The sequence below is a fragment of the Mustelus asterias genome, chromosome 10 (genome assembly GCF_964213995.1).
Source record: "Mustelus asterias chromosome 10, sMusAst1.hap1.1, whole genome shotgun sequence".
NCBI lineage: Eukaryota > Metazoa > Chordata > Chondrichthyes > Carcharhiniformes > Triakidae > Mustelus > Mustelus asterias.
The window spans coordinates 94,626,738-94,647,186 of NC_135810.1; the positions used below are offsets into that span (position 1 = coordinate 94,626,738).

The following is a 20,449-nucleotide window of genomic DNA, read 5'->3' on the forward strand; positions in this document are numbered from 1 at the left end:
GAGATGAGTAACAATTTATGTTTGTGTACAACAAATACTTCCTTTAATCATGAAACATCTATTTGGTTTGGAAGCTCCCAAGATTTAAATCTCAATTTGGGCACATTCTCAATTGAAGTCTGCTTAAATTACAAAACGCAAAACTGAACTTCCAGCCTTCTAATAAAAGTGAAGGTAAGCAAGTTGTCCAAACCGGAAAAGGTAGATGACTGTTCTGATGCTGGCTCTCCAAATGGAGCTATTTACTCTAATCCCAATTCACCATTGCCCCAAATATTTATCTGTAGCAAGTCCATTTTAAAGGATGTTATAATCCATGTTTCATTGGTCACTGATGGTAAAGCATTCAAGACCCCCCTAAATAAAAAGTTGTGTTTGGCCAATTTCCTGTTTGGACTTGCGACGATATTCGAGAGTTAATGCTTATTTTTAGAAAATTGGACATGTACACTTGAAACAATTGAACATAAACGTGACAGTTTATAATGGTTCCGGGTGCAAATGTCCAAGGTTTCAAAGAGCCACAATACAGCCCACAAGATAGGACTGTATAGGTAGCTCAGAGGACTTTTGTTCACCACGTCATGTGCAAATGAGTGAGCAAACTTATTTTAAAAAGCTTTTAGTGGAGAATAATTTTGTTTGAGAAAAATGTTAAAAAGAGCCCCCCCCCCCACTTAAAAAGTTGGCACAACTATGATGGGCCAAATGGTCTCCCACTTTGCTGCAAGTTTCTGTGATTCTATGAACTCTTTGACCTTCTCCCCAAGGTAGGTTTTTTTAAAATGCAAATGCACTCAAATTATAATTCTTGTCCTGCTGGAACTGAAAACGAAGATGTCATAAAAGGTTAACATTCATTGGAATGATTTACAAGACAATAATATGAGGGATTCAGGAGAGCAATAGATAGGGCACTTTCACAATGATATTTGTGACCATCATTAAGAAAACCTAGGAATATTTTTCATAGTGGTTTGCATCTTATAAAAAATACTGTTGGCAGAGGAACTATCAGATGGCATGGATTAATCTTGGCAATTTGACTTTCTTTCATTTATCTATAAATGCTAGGGTGACAAAGCCCTTTTTCTTCAACGCACATTGCTGCACTTATTACTGGTACTCGTAAAAATAATTAAAATTTAAGAACATCGGAAACAAGTGTACAGACATCACTTGATGCTAAAATTAAATAAATGCATTTAATTTTGATCGAGTTAATAAATACACATACTGCAATATTTCTACTTAATTTTACTTAAATCAGAATAATTATCATTTGAGTTAATAAATATACTGCAATATATTTACTCTATATTTACTCAAGTCAGAATAATTATCGATTGAAAAAAAAGATAGAGGCAAGAGAAGAAGAAAAACATATTTTACTAATTGATTGTGTTTCAACTTACCGGGGTCAATTCCAGGAGATCCAAACAGCTCTACAAGCTGCAATGCAAAATCAAGTGATAACTGCAGTTCAAGAAAGGGGCATTTTTCCGGGGACAATAAAAGTTCTTGGTCATCTTGCCTTGATTGTTCTGCTAGTTCACATCCAACACATGGATCGTGGGAGGCTGCATTATATTGCTCAAACTGAGACAAATTACTATCTTGCTTCATGCTGTCTACATAGGAAAATAAAGTTTCACAAGGCAAGCACGTCGAAACAGGTTTGACTGCGAAAGCGGTTTTGCTTTTCTTCAATATGGGCACAGAAGGAGAAATGGAATAAACATCTTTTTCATTTGGAGGATCTGGAAGCAGGTCACTATGTATTGTTTCATATTTGAGGGTATGCCATGATTGAACAGTACCAGAATCAAATCCCTGCATTAGCAAAGTGTCTTTCTCTCTACCTTCCCTCTTTACTTTAATATTGAGTATTTTGCTCAATGGAATGGTTTCACAGAATTGACAACCTTCATCAGCAGTTTTGTTCAGGTTTCTGTGGCACGTTCCTACAGTTTCCTGCACACTGAGCTTTACACTTGCCATTTCACTCTGGAATATATTAGTTGCTGACATATAGTTCATTGGTTTTATCTCATTTAATAATTTGTGACTTCTGTTTTCTTTTGAATCCATTGGGATGTCTCGAGAAAGCTGAAAAGTAGGTGCTAATCTGTAGACCCTCTTGCTTTTTCTTCTGGAAGTTATCTTGGCTGATGGTGAAATAGAATAAGAATCTTGCAGTATAAATGTCCCTTTATCAGTTTCATTAATACAAAAATTCTGCTTTTCTTCCATGCATTCAGCTGTCTCAGAAAGGATATTAGTGGTTGCAAATCGCTTTGGCATACATTGCATTGTGGAACAGTCATCTTGCAGACACAGCTGCAGGACACAAGTGTTTTTTTGAGAAATGTTTCCAGTTGAAGATAGGTCACAACAACATGTACTACCAGCCAATAGATTTTGCTGTGCAGCTTCCTCATTCAACCATTTTTCAGCCTGATTTTTAACAGAACCATCTCGATGTCTGAAACTATAGTCTATACTTTGCCTCTGTTCACAAGGTCCATACGTGTAATTTGTAGACCAATCACAACATCCCCAAGAGACAATTCTTTTCCCCTCTAATAAGTTAGTTAAAACATTTCTGCACAATATTAGATTGACAACTTGCTTACTTATCCAGTGATCATCATCATCTTCTAAAACTGGGGTCTTTACTTGCCCCTGTCTTCGAACACACGCTAATGTTGTTTTCTTAAATACGTTTTCGATCTCAGACAGAGACTGGACAAAACCAGCACTGACTTTTGCATTTACACAAATACAATATTTCTGAATCAAAATCGAAAGATTTACTTCATCGTCTGCTGCAACGTCTATCACAGAAATATAATTCTTCACCAGAGGACCACACCTCTGATGTAATTCCCAGAAAATGCCAGAAATAGGCAAGCTGTTTTCAAAATGGAAAGAATCCTCGTAGTTTCCCAACAGATACATTTGGATGTCATATGATACAGGCAACAAATCTGCCATTTTAAAACCTCCTTCATCCTCAAGCAGTTTTCTATTAAGAATTTTCTCAGTTTGTCCTCCAATACTTTCTTGAGAATCTCTCAGTGCAGTCACCAAATCAATACCGTTGATGTTTTCTTCCTCACTGTGCTCTTCATTTGAGAAGTCATCTTCACATTCAGTTGTACGCTGGTCCTGACATCCTGCAAGCCAATGGGTTTCAGCTTTTATATCAAACACCTCGTTTTGGCAAGGTTTCACTTTTCTATGCCGCCTGTGTTTCTTCTTTTGTGTATTTCCTCGTGTACGTTTGGTTAGAGGAAATGCCACCTTTGGTTTCTTCCGACCTTTGCCTTCCCTGAAATGTAATCAGAGAAGTGCAAACAGTAAATATAGCTTTCTAAAATGATTAATGCAATTATTCATAACTTTAACAACATTTGCATTTTGGAAGAGAGGCTTTAAATAATTGGGGAGCTTATAAACATGTGCTGCATTTATCTTGTAAACTTCCACCTTTATTGGCTCTTCAAACCTTCAAAGATTTTGATTGATTAATCTGGAGGACCTAATTTCAGGTCAGATTTTCATCTAATACTCAACACCCTCCCTTCACCAATACTTAACCCTCAGCTGACTTTCCCCATCAATAGTAACTACACCTTCTGTCACAGCTAGGCCATAAGCTCTGGAATTATTTTGATAAATCACATTGGCTTGTCCTCCATCAAGGGAGGATCAGGATATTGAATTCGATGATCAGCAATGATCAAAATGAATGGGGGAGCAGGCTCTAGGGCCGAATGGCCTACTCCTGCTTCTACTTTCTATGTTTCTATGTTAAGATCTTCCTTAACAACAAGCTTTTTAGGCATCTCTCATAATAGATTCTCCTTTGGCTCAGAGTTCATTTTTGATTGAATGTTTCAATATTAAAAGGTGTTACAAAAATATAAGATGTTGTGCGCATTGCAAAAAGTCCCCTCAAGTAGGCTGTGCACAATAACAAAGAGCAGAACTGCACAGAAACAGGCTCTTTGGCCCACCAATCCTGCACTGACACATGATGCCTTTCTAAGCTAAAAACCTTTTGCCTCTATGAAGTCCGTATCCCTCTATTCCCCACCCGTTCATGTATCTGTCAAGATGCCTCTTAAACATTGATATTGTATCTGCTTCTACCATCACCTCTGGCAACGCATTCCAGGCACTTATTACCGTGTAAAATATCTACCTCTCACATCTCCTTTAAACTTTTCTCCTTTTACCTTAAACCTACGTCCCCTAGTAATTGACATTTCTACCCTGGGAAAAAGACCAACTTTCCATTCTATCCATGGTTTTTATAAATTTCTATCAGGTTGCCCCATCAGCCTCTGATGTTCAAGTGAAAACAATCCAAGTTTGTCCAATCTCTCCTCATAGCTGATGTCCTCCAAACCAGGCAACATCCCGTAAACCTTTTCTGTACCCTCTCCAAAGCCTCAACTTCCTTCTGGTAGTGTGGCAATCAGAACTGTACACAATATTCCAAATGTGATCTAACTGAAGTTCTTTGCAGCTGCAACATGCCTGGTCAATTTTAATACTCTATGTCCCGACTGATGAAAGTGCGCAGGCCATACACCTTCTTGACCACCTTATCGACTTGTGTTGCCACTTTCAGGGAACTGTGGATCTGTACGCCCAGATCCCTCTATACACGTTAATGCTTCTAAGGGTGCTGCCATTTACTGTATACTTCCCTCCTGCATTAGACCTTCCAAAGTACATCACCTTGCATTTGTCTGGATTAAATTCCATCTGCCATTTCTCCGCTCAAGTCTTCAGCCTATTTGCTGCTGTATCCTCTGGCAATCCTCTTCACTATTTGCAGCTCCCCCAATCTTTGTGCGGTCTGCAGAATTACTAATCAGACCACCTACATTCTCCTCCAAATCAGTTATATATATTACAAACAGCCAGGGTCCCAGCACTGATCCCTGAACACCACTGGTCACAAATCTTCATGATGTGGAGATGCCGGTGTTGGACTGGGGTAAGCACAGTAAGATTTTACTGTGAGACTGTAAGATTTTTGTTGCGAGACTTCTTACTGCACAGATCTTCAGTCAGAAAAACACCCTTCCACCGCTACTCTCTGTCTTCTATTACCAAGCCACTTCTGTATCCATGTTCCCAGCTCACTGCGGATCCCGTGTGACTTCACTTTCTGTAACAGCCTCCCATGAGGCATCTTGTCAAAGGCAATGCTAAAGTCCATGTAGACAACATCCAGCGTCCCGCCCTCATCAATCATCTTTGTCATGTCCTCAAAAAATGTAATCAAGTTTGTGAGACATGACCTCCCCTGCACAAAGCCATGCTGCCCATCGCTAGTAAGCCCATATTTTTTCAAATGTGAGTAAATCCTGTCCCCAAGAATCTTCTCCAATAATTTCCCTACCACTGATGCAAGGCTCACCAGCCTGGAATTTCCTGGATTATCCCTGTTGCACTTCTTAAACAAAAGGAACAACAGTGGCTATTCTCCAGTTCTCTGAGACTTCTCCTTTGACTAAAGAGCAAAGATTTCAAGGCCCCCACAATTTCCTCCCTCATATTCTGGGATAGATTCCATAAGGTCATGAGGATTTGTCTGCCTTAATGCTTTTCAAAACACCCAACACCACCTTTTTTATATCGACATACCCTTCTCTAGACTCACTATCTAACATGCCCTTTTCCTTTGTGAATACCAATGCAAAGTATTCATTAAGGACCTCAGCAAGCTGAACCCCATGTCTGGGATCATGTGAAACAATTGCCCCTTAATTATGATGCACTAAATTTGTGTCATATCATTTGACTTCTGTCTTTTCCAAAATTTGATAGCTACCACACTGTCACACTAACGAGCTCTGGAATGCTTCGTCAAATTTATTCACTGGTACTAATACATGAAAAATACAGCATGAAACAAAAAACACATTCCTTTAAACAAAGATACTCAAGTCTTAGATGAGACAGGTAGAATGGGAAAGGAGAAAACCCTAATTAGGGATAAAGATAAAATCCTGGCTCAGAAAAAGAAACTGTCAGTTTGTGTGGAACTAAAAAAAAAGCACAGCAAGGGGCAGGAAACATTGGTGGGAGGTCTTTATAGGCCTGTAACAGTAGTTGTAATATAGGGAAGAGTATAAATTATATAAAAGGATAATGTGGCAACCATGAGGGATTTCAATGTTCATATAGAAAATGGGAAAACAAAATTTGCAGTCATAGTGGAGGATGAATTCATTAAATCTAGATCAGTATATCATAGGAACCAAGAGAACAGGATGTTTTAGATCCAGTTCTGAGCTTCATAACCTAATGGTAAAGGAACCCAAGATTGACTATAACATGATAGAATTCTATATTGAGTTTGAATGTTCCGAATGAAGCTACAATCTTAAATCTAAATAAAGAAAATTATGAAGGCATGAGCAGCGCTTCAGTTAAGGGATAATGCAAAACTACATTAAAAAATGATAGACAAGCAATGCCTTGCATATGAAAAATGAACATATACTTTGCATCAAATATGCATTGCATAAAAAGGCACACAAAAGAGTGATCCAACCATGCCAAACGTCAAAAGTTAAAGTTGGTATTATAGAACATAGAAAAGCTACAGCACAAACAGGCCCTTCGGCCCACAAGTTGCGCCGAACATGTCCCTACCTTCTAGGCTTACCTATAACCCTCTATCTTACTAACTTCCATGAACTTATCCAAAAGTCTCTTAAAAGACCCTATCGAATCCGCCTCCACCACTACTACCGACAGCCGATTCCACGCACCCACCACCCTCTGAGTGAAAAACTTACCCCTAACATCTCCTCTGTACCTACTCCCCAGCAGCCTAAACCTGTGACCTCTTGTGGCAACCATTTCAGCCCTGGGTAAAAGCCTCTGAGAATCCACTGTATCAATACCCCTCAACATTTTATACACCTCTATCAGGTCACCTCTCATCCTTCGCTTCTCCAAGGAGAAAAGACCTAACTCTCTCAACCTACCCTCATAAGGCATGCCACTTAATCCAGGCAACATCCTTGTAAATCTCCTCTGCACCCTTTCTATGGCTTCCACATCCTTTCTGTAATGAGGCGACCAGAACTGGGCACAGTACTCCAGGTGGGGTCTGACCAGGGTCCTATTCAGCTGCAGCATTATCTCCCGATTTCTAAACTCAATTCCTCTATTGATGAAGGCCAGTATTCCGTACGCCTTCTTAACCACAGCCTCTACCTGCGACGCTGCTTTGAGCGTCCTATGAACCCGGACCCCAAGATCCTTCTGATCTTCCACACTGCCAAGCGCCTTACCCTTAATATTATATTCTTTCATCCTATTCGACCTGCCAAAATGAACCACCACACAATTATCTGGGTTGGAGTCCATCTGCCACTTCTCCGCCCAGTCGTGCATCTTATCTATGTCTCGTTGCAACTGCTGACATCCCTCTACACTATCCACAACACCTCCAACCTTTGTGTCATCAGCAAACTTGCCAACCCATCCTTCCACTACCTCATCCAGGTCATTTATAAAAATCACAAAGAACAAGGGTCCCAGAACAGATCCCTGGGGCACTCCACTGGTGACCGACCTCCATGCTGAAAAAGACCCATCTACAACCACTCTTTGCCTTCTCTGGGCACGCCAGTTCTGAATCCACAAGGCAACATCCCCTTGTATCCCATGCCCCTTCACTTTCTCAATAAGCCTTGCATGGGGCACCTTATCAAACGCCTTGCTGAAATCCATATAAACTACATCTACTGCTCTTCCCTCGTCTATGTGCCTAGTTATATCTTCAAAAAATTCAATTAGGCTCGTAAGGCATGATCTGCCTTGGACAAAGCAGTGCTGGCTATTTCTGATCATACTATTCCTCCCCAGATGTTCATAAATCCTGCCTCTCAGGATCTTCTCCATCAACTTACCAACCACTGAGGTTAGACTCACTGGTCTGTAATATCCCGGGCTATCTCTTCTCCCTTTCTTGAATAACGGAACCACATCCGCAATCCTCCGGAACCTCTCCCATCTCCCATGATGACGTAAAGATCATCGCCAGAGGATCAGCAATCTCTTCCCTCGCCTCCCACAGTCACCTGGGGTACATCCCATCCGGTCCCGGCGATTTATCTAACTTGATGCTTTTCAAAAGCTCCAACACATCCTCTTTCCTAATGTCCACATGCTCAATCTTCTCAGTCCACTGCAAGTCTGCACTGCAACTACCAAGATCCTTTTCCACTGTGAATACTGAAGTAGTCATTGAGTACCTCTGCTATTTCTACCGGTTCTATACAGACTTTCCCACCGTCACATTTGATAGGTCCTACTCCTTCACATCTTATCTTTTTGTTCTTAACATACTTGTAGAATGCCTTGGGGTTTTCCTTTCTCCTGTCTGCCAAGGCCTTCTCATGACCCCTTCTTGCTCTTCTAATTTCTCTCTTAAGTTCCTTCCTACTAGTTGTATACTCTTCTAGATTTCTAACATTACCCAGCTCCCTGAACCTTTTGTAGGCTTTTCTTTTCTTCTGGACTAAATTCGTTACAGCTTTCGTGCACCATGGTTCCTGTAGCCGACCATAACTCCCCTGTCTCATTGGAACATTGCTGTGTAGAGCTCCAGACAAATTTTCCTTGAAAATTTGCCACATTTCTTCTGTACATTTCCCCGAGAAAACCTCCTTACAATTTATGCCTCTAATTTCCTGCTTAATAGCCTCATAATTGCCCTTACTCCAAATAAACACTTTCCTAGCTTGACTGATCCTATCTCTCTCTCCAATGCTAATATAAAGGAGATAGAGTTATGATCACTATCCCCAAAATGCTCTCCCACTGAGAAATCTGACACCTGCCCAGGTTCATTCCCTAATACCAAATCAAGTACAGCCTCTCCTCTTGTAGGCTTCTCCACATACTGTGTATCAAAGGATTGGTAACATTTTAAAATTCAGCCAATGCTAAGGAAAAAGATAACGAGAGTAGGCTAGAAAAAAGATTCGAAATGTTATTATAGGTACATAATAGATGGGGCCATTTAGTTCAGTTGGCTATTCTGGTATCAGGAAGTCTGCCTGCTCGCAGTAGTAAGTCCACAGCATAAGATGTAGTTCAGCAGTCCTCAAATAATCAAGGATGTTGCTCGAAGAACCAGTAAGAGATTAGTGACGTAAACATGGAACTATTAGAGTTAGACACAATTATAATGTAGAATAAGGAAAAGACAAGCACTCCAAAAAAAAACCTCCGTGTGAGATTTTCTGACCTCCCCGCAATGTTTCTCACATTAGGAGGTTGCGCACCATCCGCTGGCAGCAAGATCTTCTGGTCCTGCTGCTGTTAATGGATTTCCCATTGAATTCACCCCATAACATCGGGAAACCCACTGCTGGGGTGCACTGTCGGCAGGACCGGGAGATCCCACCGGGAATGGCTGGAAAGTTCCAACCTTTTATCTGTCTTCACAGCAGAAAACACAAAACATAAGAACATAAGTACATAAGAAATAGGAGCAGGAGTTGGCCATCTGGCCCTTCGAGCCTGCCCCGCCATTCAACAAGATCATGGCTGATCTGAAGCGAATCAGTTCCACTTACCCGCCTGCTCCCCATAACCCCTAATTCCCTTATCGATCAGAAAACTATCTACCCGTGATTTAAACATATTCAACGAGGAAGCCTCCACCACTTCAATGGGCAGAGAATTCCAGAGATTCACTACCCTCTGAGAGAAGAAGTTCCCCCTCAACTCTGTTCTGAACCGGCCCCCCCTTATTTTGAGGCTGTGCCCTCTAGTTCTGGTTTCCCTTCTAAGTGGAAAGAATCTCTCCACCTCTACCCTATCCAGCCCCTTCATTATCTTATATGTCTCTATAAGATCACCCCTCATCCTTCTAAACTCCAACGAGTACAGACCCAATCTGTTTAATCTCTCCTCATAAGCCACACCCCTCATCTCCGGTATCAACCTGGTGAACCTTCTCTGCACTCCCTCCAAGGCCAATATATCCTTTCGCAAATAAGGGGACCAAAACTGCACACCGTACTCCAGTTGCGGCCTCACCAGTGCCTTGTACAGTTGCAGCAAGACCTCCCTGCTTTTATATTCTATCCCCCTCGCGATAAAGGCCAACATTCCATTCGCCTTCTTGATCACCTGCTGCACCTGCAGACTGAGTTTTTGCAATTCGTGCACAAGGACCCCCAGGTCCCTCTGCACAGTCGCACGATGTAATTTTTCTCCATTTAAATAATATTCCAATTTACTATTATTTCTTCCAAAGTGGATAACCTCACATTTGCTAACGTTATATTCCATCTGCCAGATCCTCGCCCACTCGCTCAGCCTATCCAAATCTCTCTGCAGACTTTCCGCGTCCTCCACGCAATTCGCTTTCCCACTCACCTTCGTGTCATCAGCAAACTTGAATACCCTTCATTCAGTCCCCTCCTCCAGATCATCTATGTAAATGGTAAACAATTGAGGCCCCAGCACCGATCCCTGCGGCACGCCACTGGTCACCAACTGCCAACCAGAAAAGCACCCATTTATCCCAACTCTCTGCTTCCTGTTAGATAGCCAATCCCCAATCCACGCCAACACCTTACCCCTAACTCCGTGTACCCCAATCTTCTGCAGCAACCTTTTGTGAGGCACTTTATCGAACGCCTTCTGGAAATCTAAAAACACCACATCCACCGGTTCCAGAAATATTGGAAAACCAAGGATCTAGTGAAAATGAGTACGGTAAGTCCTCACTGGAAGTTGTGGCTGCGTTTCTGAAAATATCTACTTAAGTGAAACAACTTATGTAAATCATGGGTTCCCACAGGAATCAATATTAAGGCCAGAGTTGGGTCCCTTCAGACATTCCTTGCTCAGGAAAAAAATGTACAAGTTGAAACTGCACTGTGCATATGCAGCACTGTGCATACCTAGCTTCAATAACTTGCAAAAATCGTTTGAACAGAAATACTATATAAATAGAAAACACACTCAATCATCCAAACAGGCTCTGAGTAGCACAGCTGTGTGTCACATTCTCCTTTGCCAGCACCTCTCCCGCTCTCTTGCTTTTGCCAGCGTTTCTCTCGCTCTCCCTTCTTTCTTCTCTCTTTCGCCCCCTCTCTGGGCAGTACGCTGGCACAGTGGTTAACACCGCTGCCTCACAGTGACAGGGACCCAGATTTGATTCCGGCCTTACATGACTGCCTGTGTGGAGTTTGCATGTTCTCCTCGTGTCTGCGTGGGTTTCATCCGAGTGCTCCGGTTCCTTCCCAGTCCAAAGATATGCAGGTTAGGTGGATTGGCCATGCTAAATTGCCTCCTAGTGTCCAAAACTGTGTAGGTTAGGGGGATTAGTGGAGTACAAATGTGGGGTTACAAGGATAGGGCAGAGGGGATGGGTGGACCTGGGCAAGATGCTTTGTTGGAGAGTTGGTGCAGACTCGATGAGCCACATGGGCTCCTTCTGCATTGTAGGGATTCTCTCTCTTGCGTTCCTTTGCCACTGTCTTGCTCTCTCTCCTTTGCCACTGTCCCGCTCGCTCTCCTTTGCCACTGTCTCTCTCTGGCACTCTCCTTTGCTATTATGTCTCTCTCACTCCTTTGCCACTCTCTCTCCTTTGCCAGAGTATCTCTCGCTTGCTCTCCTTTATTACCATCTCTCTCTCCTTTGTCACTGTCTTTCTCTTTTGCTCTCTCCTTTGTATTACTCCTAATCCCATAAGCCCTTATCTTATGCAACCTTTCCTGTGGCACTGTATCGAAAGTCTTTTGAAAATCCAAATACAGCATACAACATCCACTGATTTCCCCTCTATTAATATAACTGTATCTTCAAACAATTCTAACAGATTAGTCAAACAATTTCCCATTCTTAAAACTAACTTGTCTCTGACTAATCGCAAGTGTCCTATCCTGAATAGCAGATCCCAGTATTTTCCCAACAACTGATATCAGCCTCATTGGCCTGGCCTGTTGTTCCATTACCTTCACCTTCCTTTCTTGAATAGCAGGGTGACACGTGCTACTTTCCTGTCCACAGGCATCATTCTAGAACAGCAATTGTTGGGGATAGCAAATCTGTGCAACTTCCAGTGCCTTGAAAACCTTGAAGTTTCCTGTGAGACTTCACTCTGACATGGAGTCCATATATTCAGAAGTTGGGTTAACCTTTATGGTTAAAGGGAGGAGGTGCAACCTCCTGTGGCTCAATCACAGAGACCAGCCAGAAAGAGCAGCGAACTTCTCCACAGCCACATGCAGCTGGACAGAAGAGGGATTGGACAAGGGGCAACACCCTCATCACCAGACTATCTAAAGACCAATGAGCTTTTCCACCTCTCGGAAGGAACAGCAGTGCCTCTGAAGGATCAAGCTCTCAGAGCAGTTGGTCACAGACCTCTGCAGTATCTTGGAAAACTATCGCTGCCCAAGAACAGCAGGGCTGTAGTTGTCAAGATACCCACAGTCCTCAATTTTCTCACATCTGCATCCTCCCCAGGATTTCCACAAGTTCAGGAGTCTTAGACTATATACATTTGACAATCAGGGAAATATTAGAACAGCCAGGCATTTTTGTCAAGCAGAAGGGATTCCACTCCAGCACACAGCTCTTATGTGTCCACAAGAGATAATACAATTGTACACCAAGTATTCAGGAAGATGCCAAGATGCAATCATTCCTTAGTATTGTCATGTGTCGCATCAGTTTTCTCCATTAGGCAGCCTCACTGGTGAGCTTGTGAGGGATCAGGGATACCTACTCAAGACCTGGCCAAAAAGGAGGTACATCTGGGGCCTTATTACCATCAGGGCCACAATGTAGTAAGTGTCTCCTGGATAAATTAGTGCCAGGAGAAGCTGGAGTGTGGCCTGCAAGAGGATGACTCTGAAGGAGGACCAGCATGCCTAAGAAAACTATGATGCACTCATCAATCTGGCATGCTTCACTTGAGAGCTGTGCTTGCTACATCGAAACCATCCTACAATGACTCCTGTGTAAGCCACCCAAACATGGCCACTCAACCCACAACCCTCCTCCTTCCAGATTCACAGCCTTACATTCTCATAAATGCAGCTCAGCCCATTCAGCAGCAATTCACTGACCCCAGTCAATGTGTCACCCAACAAAGTAGATGCCATGACAATACAAATCTTCCCTCACTGAAATAATAGTCTATTCAATTCACCTCAAATAATAAGAAGAAATGGCTGAGGAACTGGAAAGGCTATGGGCCCTAACAATATTCTGGCAAGAGTACTGAAGGCTTGTGCTCCAGATCTTGCCACACCCCTAGTCAAGCTGCTCCGTACAGCTATAACACTGGCACCTACCCTGCAATGTGGCAAACTGCTCAGGTATGCCCTGCAAACTAATATGTAGGACAAATCCTTCTTGGCCAATTACCACTCCATCAGTCTATTCTCGATTATCAGTGTACAGATGGACGGGGTCATTGACAGTTCTATCAAGCGACACTTGCTTAGCAATAAACTGTCCACACACTGTTTGGGTTCTGGCAGGGCGACTCAGCCCCTGGCCTCATTACAGACATTTGTGCCACACAAGTGCCAGACAAAAACCACCTCCAAAAAGAAAGAATTTAACCATCATTCCTTTTCACTTCAATACCATTACCATTGCCAAATCCTCCACTATCAACATCCTGGGGGGTTACCATTGACCAGAAACTGAACAAACCATTTAAATACTGTGGCTACAAGAGCAGGGCAGAGGCTAAGTAACTCACTTCCTGACTCCCCAAAGCCTGTCCACCTCTACAAAGTGTGTCAGGAGTGTGATGAAATACTCTCCACTTGCTTGGATGAATGCAGCTCATCCAGGACAAAACAGCCTGCTTGATTGGTACCCCGTTCACAAACATTCACTCCCTCTATCACCGATAAACAGGGGCAGTAGTGTGAACAAGTACAAGATGCACTGCAGCAACTCTCCATCTCTCCTTCGACAGCACCTTCCAAACTCATGACTGCTACCATCTGGAAGGGCAAGGGCAGAAGACACATGGGAATGCCACCATTTGGAAGTTCCCCTCCAAGCCATTCACCATCTCGACTTGGAAATATATTGCCGCTCTTACATTGTCGCTGGGTTAGAATTCTGGAACTCCCTCCCGAACAACACTGTGGGTGTACCTGCACCACATGGACTGGAGCAGTTCAAGAAGGCAGTTCACCACCACTTTCTCAAGGCAATTAGGCATGAGCAATAAATGCTAGCCCAGCCAGCGATGCACACATTAACCAATTGGGTGGACACCCAGTCGGAGGTCAACAAAAATAAATCCCCATTGACAAGCACAGCAACATTCGAGATTTTCATAATTATAAATTAAATATATGTACATGGTTCATTTTCAACTATGCAATCTTTCTAACTCCTATTCAGTTGTTCGAATTAAGGTATTTAGCAACCAGGAAATATTGGCTGGGATTTTCTTCGATATCCGCAAAGGCTGATGTCAGGCGGGAAAGTGGCATTGAAGCCACTGACTGTAATGGTAGCTTTCTCCACAACTATGACACTTGGGAGAAAAAAAAGTTAAAAGTCAAGGGGTCCCATGACATATCCCTGGCGGGGCAACCTTTTATTCATCCGCCCCATCATCAACTTCAGACATTTGACCCAAACACCATTTTTAAAGAATGCACAGTGAGCAAACCAGTTCACCCAAGTGCACTACCCAGACATCATGTTGGCACTACCAAGGCAGTGTTAGTGCCAGAGGGTGACAGCTTGATGCCAGGGCACTAGCCAGGCATGACCCTCTGAACCCCCCCCCACCCCATCCGAGTGCTGCGCTTACCTGAACTCCCCTGGGAATACTGCTCGCCAGGTGCACGCCTTCAGTGACCTTTCATGCTTCACACCATTCTGCCATCACGCTGCCATGAATGGATTATTTATGGAGGAATGATTCCTGCATATGGGCCTAATAAAATGTTAATTTATGATGTTCCTGAAGTTGAAGGTTGGAAAATGCGCCCAGTCCCAGATTTGGGGGGAGGGGGGGGGGGGAAGACAGACAATCATGTCACGCTTTCACGCCGAAAAAACATGACTTTGCAATTCTCGTAATATTTTTCACTCCCGTTGCTGAACCCGCCCGATGCAAATGGCAGTGGACATCCTGACCATTTTAAAAAATTAATTCATGAGATGTGGGTGTCGCTGGCGAGGCCAGCATTCATTGCCCAATCCTAATTGCCCTTGTGAAAGTGGTGATGAGCTGCCTTCTTGAAACACTGCAGTCTATTCCCATCAACAGTTCCCATGAACAAATACAAACTGCTTTAAAAACATCTCTGGGGCACAAGAATTGGAAATCAATAGCATTGTTTGAGATATTGTCAGTTTGGTAGCACTGTTGTCTTTGTGTCACAAAGATTATGGGCACAAGCCCTGTACCAGCGTTTTGAGCTCCTAATCTATTAGTGTGGTCAGGAGAAGGTGCTGTATTGTGCCACTCTTTGGACTCGGCTTTAAACAGAGGTTCTTTCTGTTCTACTGTAGGTGGATTTAGAAGATGCTATGTCATGAAACCAGCTGTGCTAGAAACTCCCTACAAACAATGAAAGGACAGTCCATCCATTATTTGCTATGGATTGAGAACCATGTTGTTGATTAAATCATTATGATGCAGAAGGAAGCCATTTGGTCCTTTGTGTCTAATAAATCATAGCATTATAGTCAACACCACTATATGGTATTAAACAATATCCTGAATGTAGCGTATAAAAATTAGATACACAAATTAGAAAAAAAGGTCAGAACATTGAATTATTCCTTGTTTTGATTCGTACATATTTGGGCCCAACGAGCATTATGGCTTCGTGCAGGGGACTGGCATGAAGAGTTAATGCTCGTTTGGAGAGCCAGTGTAGACACAATGGGCCAAATCACCTCACTCTGCATCGCAACAATTGTGTGATTAATCAACAGCATGATTCTCAATCCATAGCAAAGGATGGATGAACTGTCCTTTCAGCAAATTGTATGTAAGGGGTTTCTAGCACACTTGAGTTAAAAACAGCCATTGAAGTGAAAGAAAATACTGCAGTTGCTGGAAATCTGAAATAAAAACAAAGTGTTGGCAAAGCTCAGCAGATCTGGCAGCATGTGTGAACTGAGAAACTTGCTGTTTTTATTTAAAAATCAGTCATGGATTGCCTGCAGAAAGATAGTCACTGCACCTCAAAAGTAATCCATGGTGCACATCACCTTTGAGACATTGCTGAAGGACATAATATGGAAATATTGCCAATAACAGAAAAGTCAAAGCACATGTATATTCTTCCCTAGTTTAAGTATTACAATACTGATCCACAAAACATGGTATAAACCACTTAAGTCCTTGACAGCATCTTTTAAATAGAAGCATCCATATGGCTATCTTCATTTAACGCATGTCACTATCAAACCAATTTCAACAACCTGAAGCTCAAGTACAAATTGAAAAAATTACGAAACGTTCTGGGAAACACTAATCTTCCTGGAAAGATTTTTTAAAAATCTACAGTTTAAAACATAACAGTTTAATAAAAATAAAACCCTTGAGACTTGTGATCAGCCACCCATCTTATTCTGATTCACTTTCCTTTCTTACTTTTTAAAATTTTCACGTACCCATCATACCTACTTGAATTTTTACAAATTTTAAATGCTGTTATCGTTCTTCTTCTCCCTTTCTGCTCAGATTCTGTAAATTGGAGGCTACCAGTTTCACCTCAGACAAACAAAGTGCTGGCCATTAACAAATCAAATCATTAGAAGCACTAGCTTTCCAGCAGATGCCAAATTAGGACATTTATTCATGGAGCTGTCAGGATAAAAATAAACATTTAGTATGTATAAATCTAGCACCTAGTAGTTCTGTTAAGTGTTGGAATATCAGGAAGAAACTTTATATAATTTTTATATTTACCATAATACAAGTAAAAAATATTTATTCACAAAGTAATTTGCATTATTGAAAGTTATTTGCTCTTCAAAATTCAACTGATCACAGCATAACAATTTCAATTTACACACAGGATTAAAATAGTTTAATTCACATTTACATTGTCTTCAGTATGTTGGAACCAAAGCAAGGAATAATTCACTGTTTTGATCTTTTTCTAATTCATACAGCTAATTTTTAAACAATTAACTACATACAGGATATGTTTTAATACCATATGGTGGTGTTGACCATAATGTCATGGACATGATTTATTAGGTCAGCCGCTCATGAGACAAAAATCATAGTGACTATTTTTATTTTTATTAGGAATATTCAATTAGCATTGCTCACTTTAGCTTTGTGACTTCTTCTCTACCTCTGCTATAGTTAGCATGGGTGTAACTACCAAGTTTAGACCATAATTTAGACTAGATTCCAAGATATTTCCATTTTGAACTTTTAAGCTTAAAATACTTTGTACAAATGTTCCATTTAACATGCTATTTCCAAAAGGCATTCAATAAGGTGCCAAATAAAAGATGCAAGGTGCTGGGGTGATCTATTAGCATGAATAGAGGTTTAAAGTTTATTTATTAGTGTCACAAGTAGGCTTACATTAACACTGCAACGAAGATAGTGTGAAAATCCCCTAGTCACCACACTCCGGCACCTGTTCGAGTACACTGAGGGAGAATTTAGCATAGCCAGTGCACGTAACCAGCACGTGGGCGGCACGGTGGCACAGTGGTTAGCACTGCTCACAGCGCCAGGGACCCAGGTTCGATTTCTGGCTTGGGTCACTGTCTGAGTGGAGTTTGCCCGTTCTCCCCGTGTCTGCGTGGGTTTCCTCTGGGTACTCCAGTTTCCCCCCTCAGCCTGAAAGACGTGCTAGTCAGGCGGATTGGCCCAAACAGGCGCCGGAGTGTGGTGACTAGGGGAATTACACAGTAACTTCATTGCAGTGTTAATGTAAGCCTTACTTGTGACTAATAAGCTTTAGACTGTGGGAGGAAACCGGTGCACCCGGATGAAACCCACGCAAACATGGGGAGAACATGCAGACTCCACACTGACAGTGACCCAAGCTGGGAATCGAACCCAGGTCCTTGGTGTGAGGCAGAAGTGCTAACCACTATGCCACCGTACCGCCTAAGTAACAGGAAACGGAGTTTGGCCAAGTAACAGGGAACAGAGTTGGGATAAAAGTCTCATTTTCAGGCTGGCACACTGTAACTAGGGCTACTGGGGCATCAAATACTTATGATCTACATCCAAGTTATTTATAAAGGGGCAAACTATATCGTAGCCAAATTTGTTGATGATACAAATGAAAGCAAGCTGTGAAGACAAGAGTCTACAAAAGGAGATAGAAAGATTAAGCAAGTGGGCAAAAATTGGCAGCTGGAGTATAATGTGGGAAAATGTGAGGTTGTCCACTTTAGTGAAAATAGAAAAATAGAAATTGGAGAGTGCCTGCAGAATACTGCAGTACAAAAGGGGTCCAGGTGTCCTTGTACATGCATCACAAAATGTTAGCATATACTGCAAGTAATTAGGAAAGCAAATGGAATTTTTAAATTCATTCTTTGACCTGGGCTTCACTGGCTGGCCAGCATTCATTGCCCATTGCTAGTTGCCAGAGGACAATTGAGAGTCAACCACATTGCTGTGGCTCTAGAATCACATGTAGGCCAGACCAGGTAAGGATGGCAGATTTCATTCTCTAAAGGACAATAGTGAACCAGACTAACAACAATGGTTTCATGGTCATCAGTAGATTCTTAATTCCAGATTTTTTAAATTGAATCTGCCATGGCGGGATTTGAACCCAGGCCCTCAGAACATTAGCTGAGTTTCTGGATTAATAGTCTAGCAATACGACCACAAGGCTATCACTTGCCCCTGAACATTCTGAATGACCGATTCCTTCTACTTATAATCTCTCTGTAACTTTGGGTGAGATTTTCTGGCCGCACTTGTCCCAAGATCGGAGAGTCCCACCCGAGGTCAACGGACCTTTGCATGGCCCTGTCCCACCCGCTACAATTCCCGTGGTGGGAGGGATGGGAAAATTCCACCCCTAATCGTTATCATTTATTTGTCAGCAAAAATTGAAATTTATCCGGCTAGTAAGGAATTTGCAGTGCAAGAACAAAAAGGGAAAAAATGTGAAAATATGCAAAATATATAAACCCAAAAATCAAGGAACATATTCACATTCATTATGAAATGGATAAACAGATCAGGTAAGCAGCCTTTCACTCAATGAAAAGATTATAGTCAGTTCCTAATGTATTTTTGATACATTAATAAAGTGTACAAGCTACGCATCAAATAGGTGTGAAACATTGATGTGGTTATATGTTAATTGGATTTTAACAATCTAGGTCAACAAAAGTACTAGAAAATGCAAGTAAAATAAGTTGGGATTTGAAATTCAATTGCAAGCAGATTAAGACACAGAATTTGTTAGTAAAACAATTCCAATGAAGCTATTGCTTATAAAAAGTCAATTGTTTTAATGATTTTTAAAAAACTTTCACATGCTGCATTTCTGGTAAGCTGCAGAATTGACACCCCTGGGGAGTGGGAGGATAAATGATGTACAAGCAGAAGATAAACTCAACATTTCTACATTAGGAGAAAAATAAACAAAACAAGGAGAAAGAATCACATGTGCCTGCTCCTCCATATCTCCAAACTGTCAGCACAAGATTAGCACTGGCAGACACAAGGAAGTTAGTTGTCTAGCTATGCTACTCATTCCTGAAGGAAGAAAACATGTTAAAAACATTGAAAAATGAAGGATAGTTTTAATTGAGCCTCATTTAAGTACCAAAAATTAAACTTCTGACACAAGCAAGAAATTAAAATTCAATAGCAAATATTAGTTCTGAGACATATCCCTGTATCTGCGTGGGTTTCCTCCGGGTGCTCCGGTTTTCTCCCACAGTCCAAAGATGTGTAGGATAGGTGATTGGCCATGCTAAATTACCCATTAGTGTCCAAAAGATGTGTAGGTTAGGGGGAATAAGCAGGGTAAATACGTGGGGTTGCGGGGATTGGGCGGGTGGGCTGGGTTACGATACTCTGTCGGAGACTTATAGAATCATATAAGTTTACAGCATGGAAACAGGTCCTTCTGCCCAACTTGTCCATGCCGCCCTTGTTTTTTAAAACCCCTAAGTTAATCCCAATTGCCCGCATTTGGCCCATATCCCTCTATATCCATCGCACCCATGTAACTATCTAAATGCTTTTTAAAAGACAAAATTGTACCCGCCTCTACTACTACCTCTGGCAGCTTGTTCCAGACATTCACCACCCTCTGTGAAAAAACTGCCCCTCTGGACACTTTTGATCTCTCCCCTCTCACCTTAAACCTATGCCCTCTAGTTTTAGACTCCCCTACCTTTGGGAAAAGATATTGACTATCTACCTTGTCTATGCCCCTC

At 41.9% G+C, this 20,449-nt stretch overlaps 1 protein-coding gene across 5 annotated transcripts in view; it reads right to left on the reverse strand.

Moving 5' to 3' along the window:
• Window positions 1–20,449, reverse strand: part of LOC144499779 (uncharacterized) — a 107,965-nt gene that overhangs the window by 33,674 nt on the left and 53,842 nt on the right. For all 5 annotated transcript variants that reach the window (XR_013498896.1, XR_013498897.1, XR_013498895.1 and 2 more), the window contains one exon: window positions 1,416–3,334. Coding sequence is in view for 1 of the 5 variants with exons in the window: in XM_078222229.1 (XP_078078355.1) it covers window positions 1,416–3,334 (1,919 nt within the window). In the remaining 4 variants the exon portion in view is untranslated. The remainder of the gene's footprint in view (window positions 1–1,415; window positions 3,335–20,449) is intronic.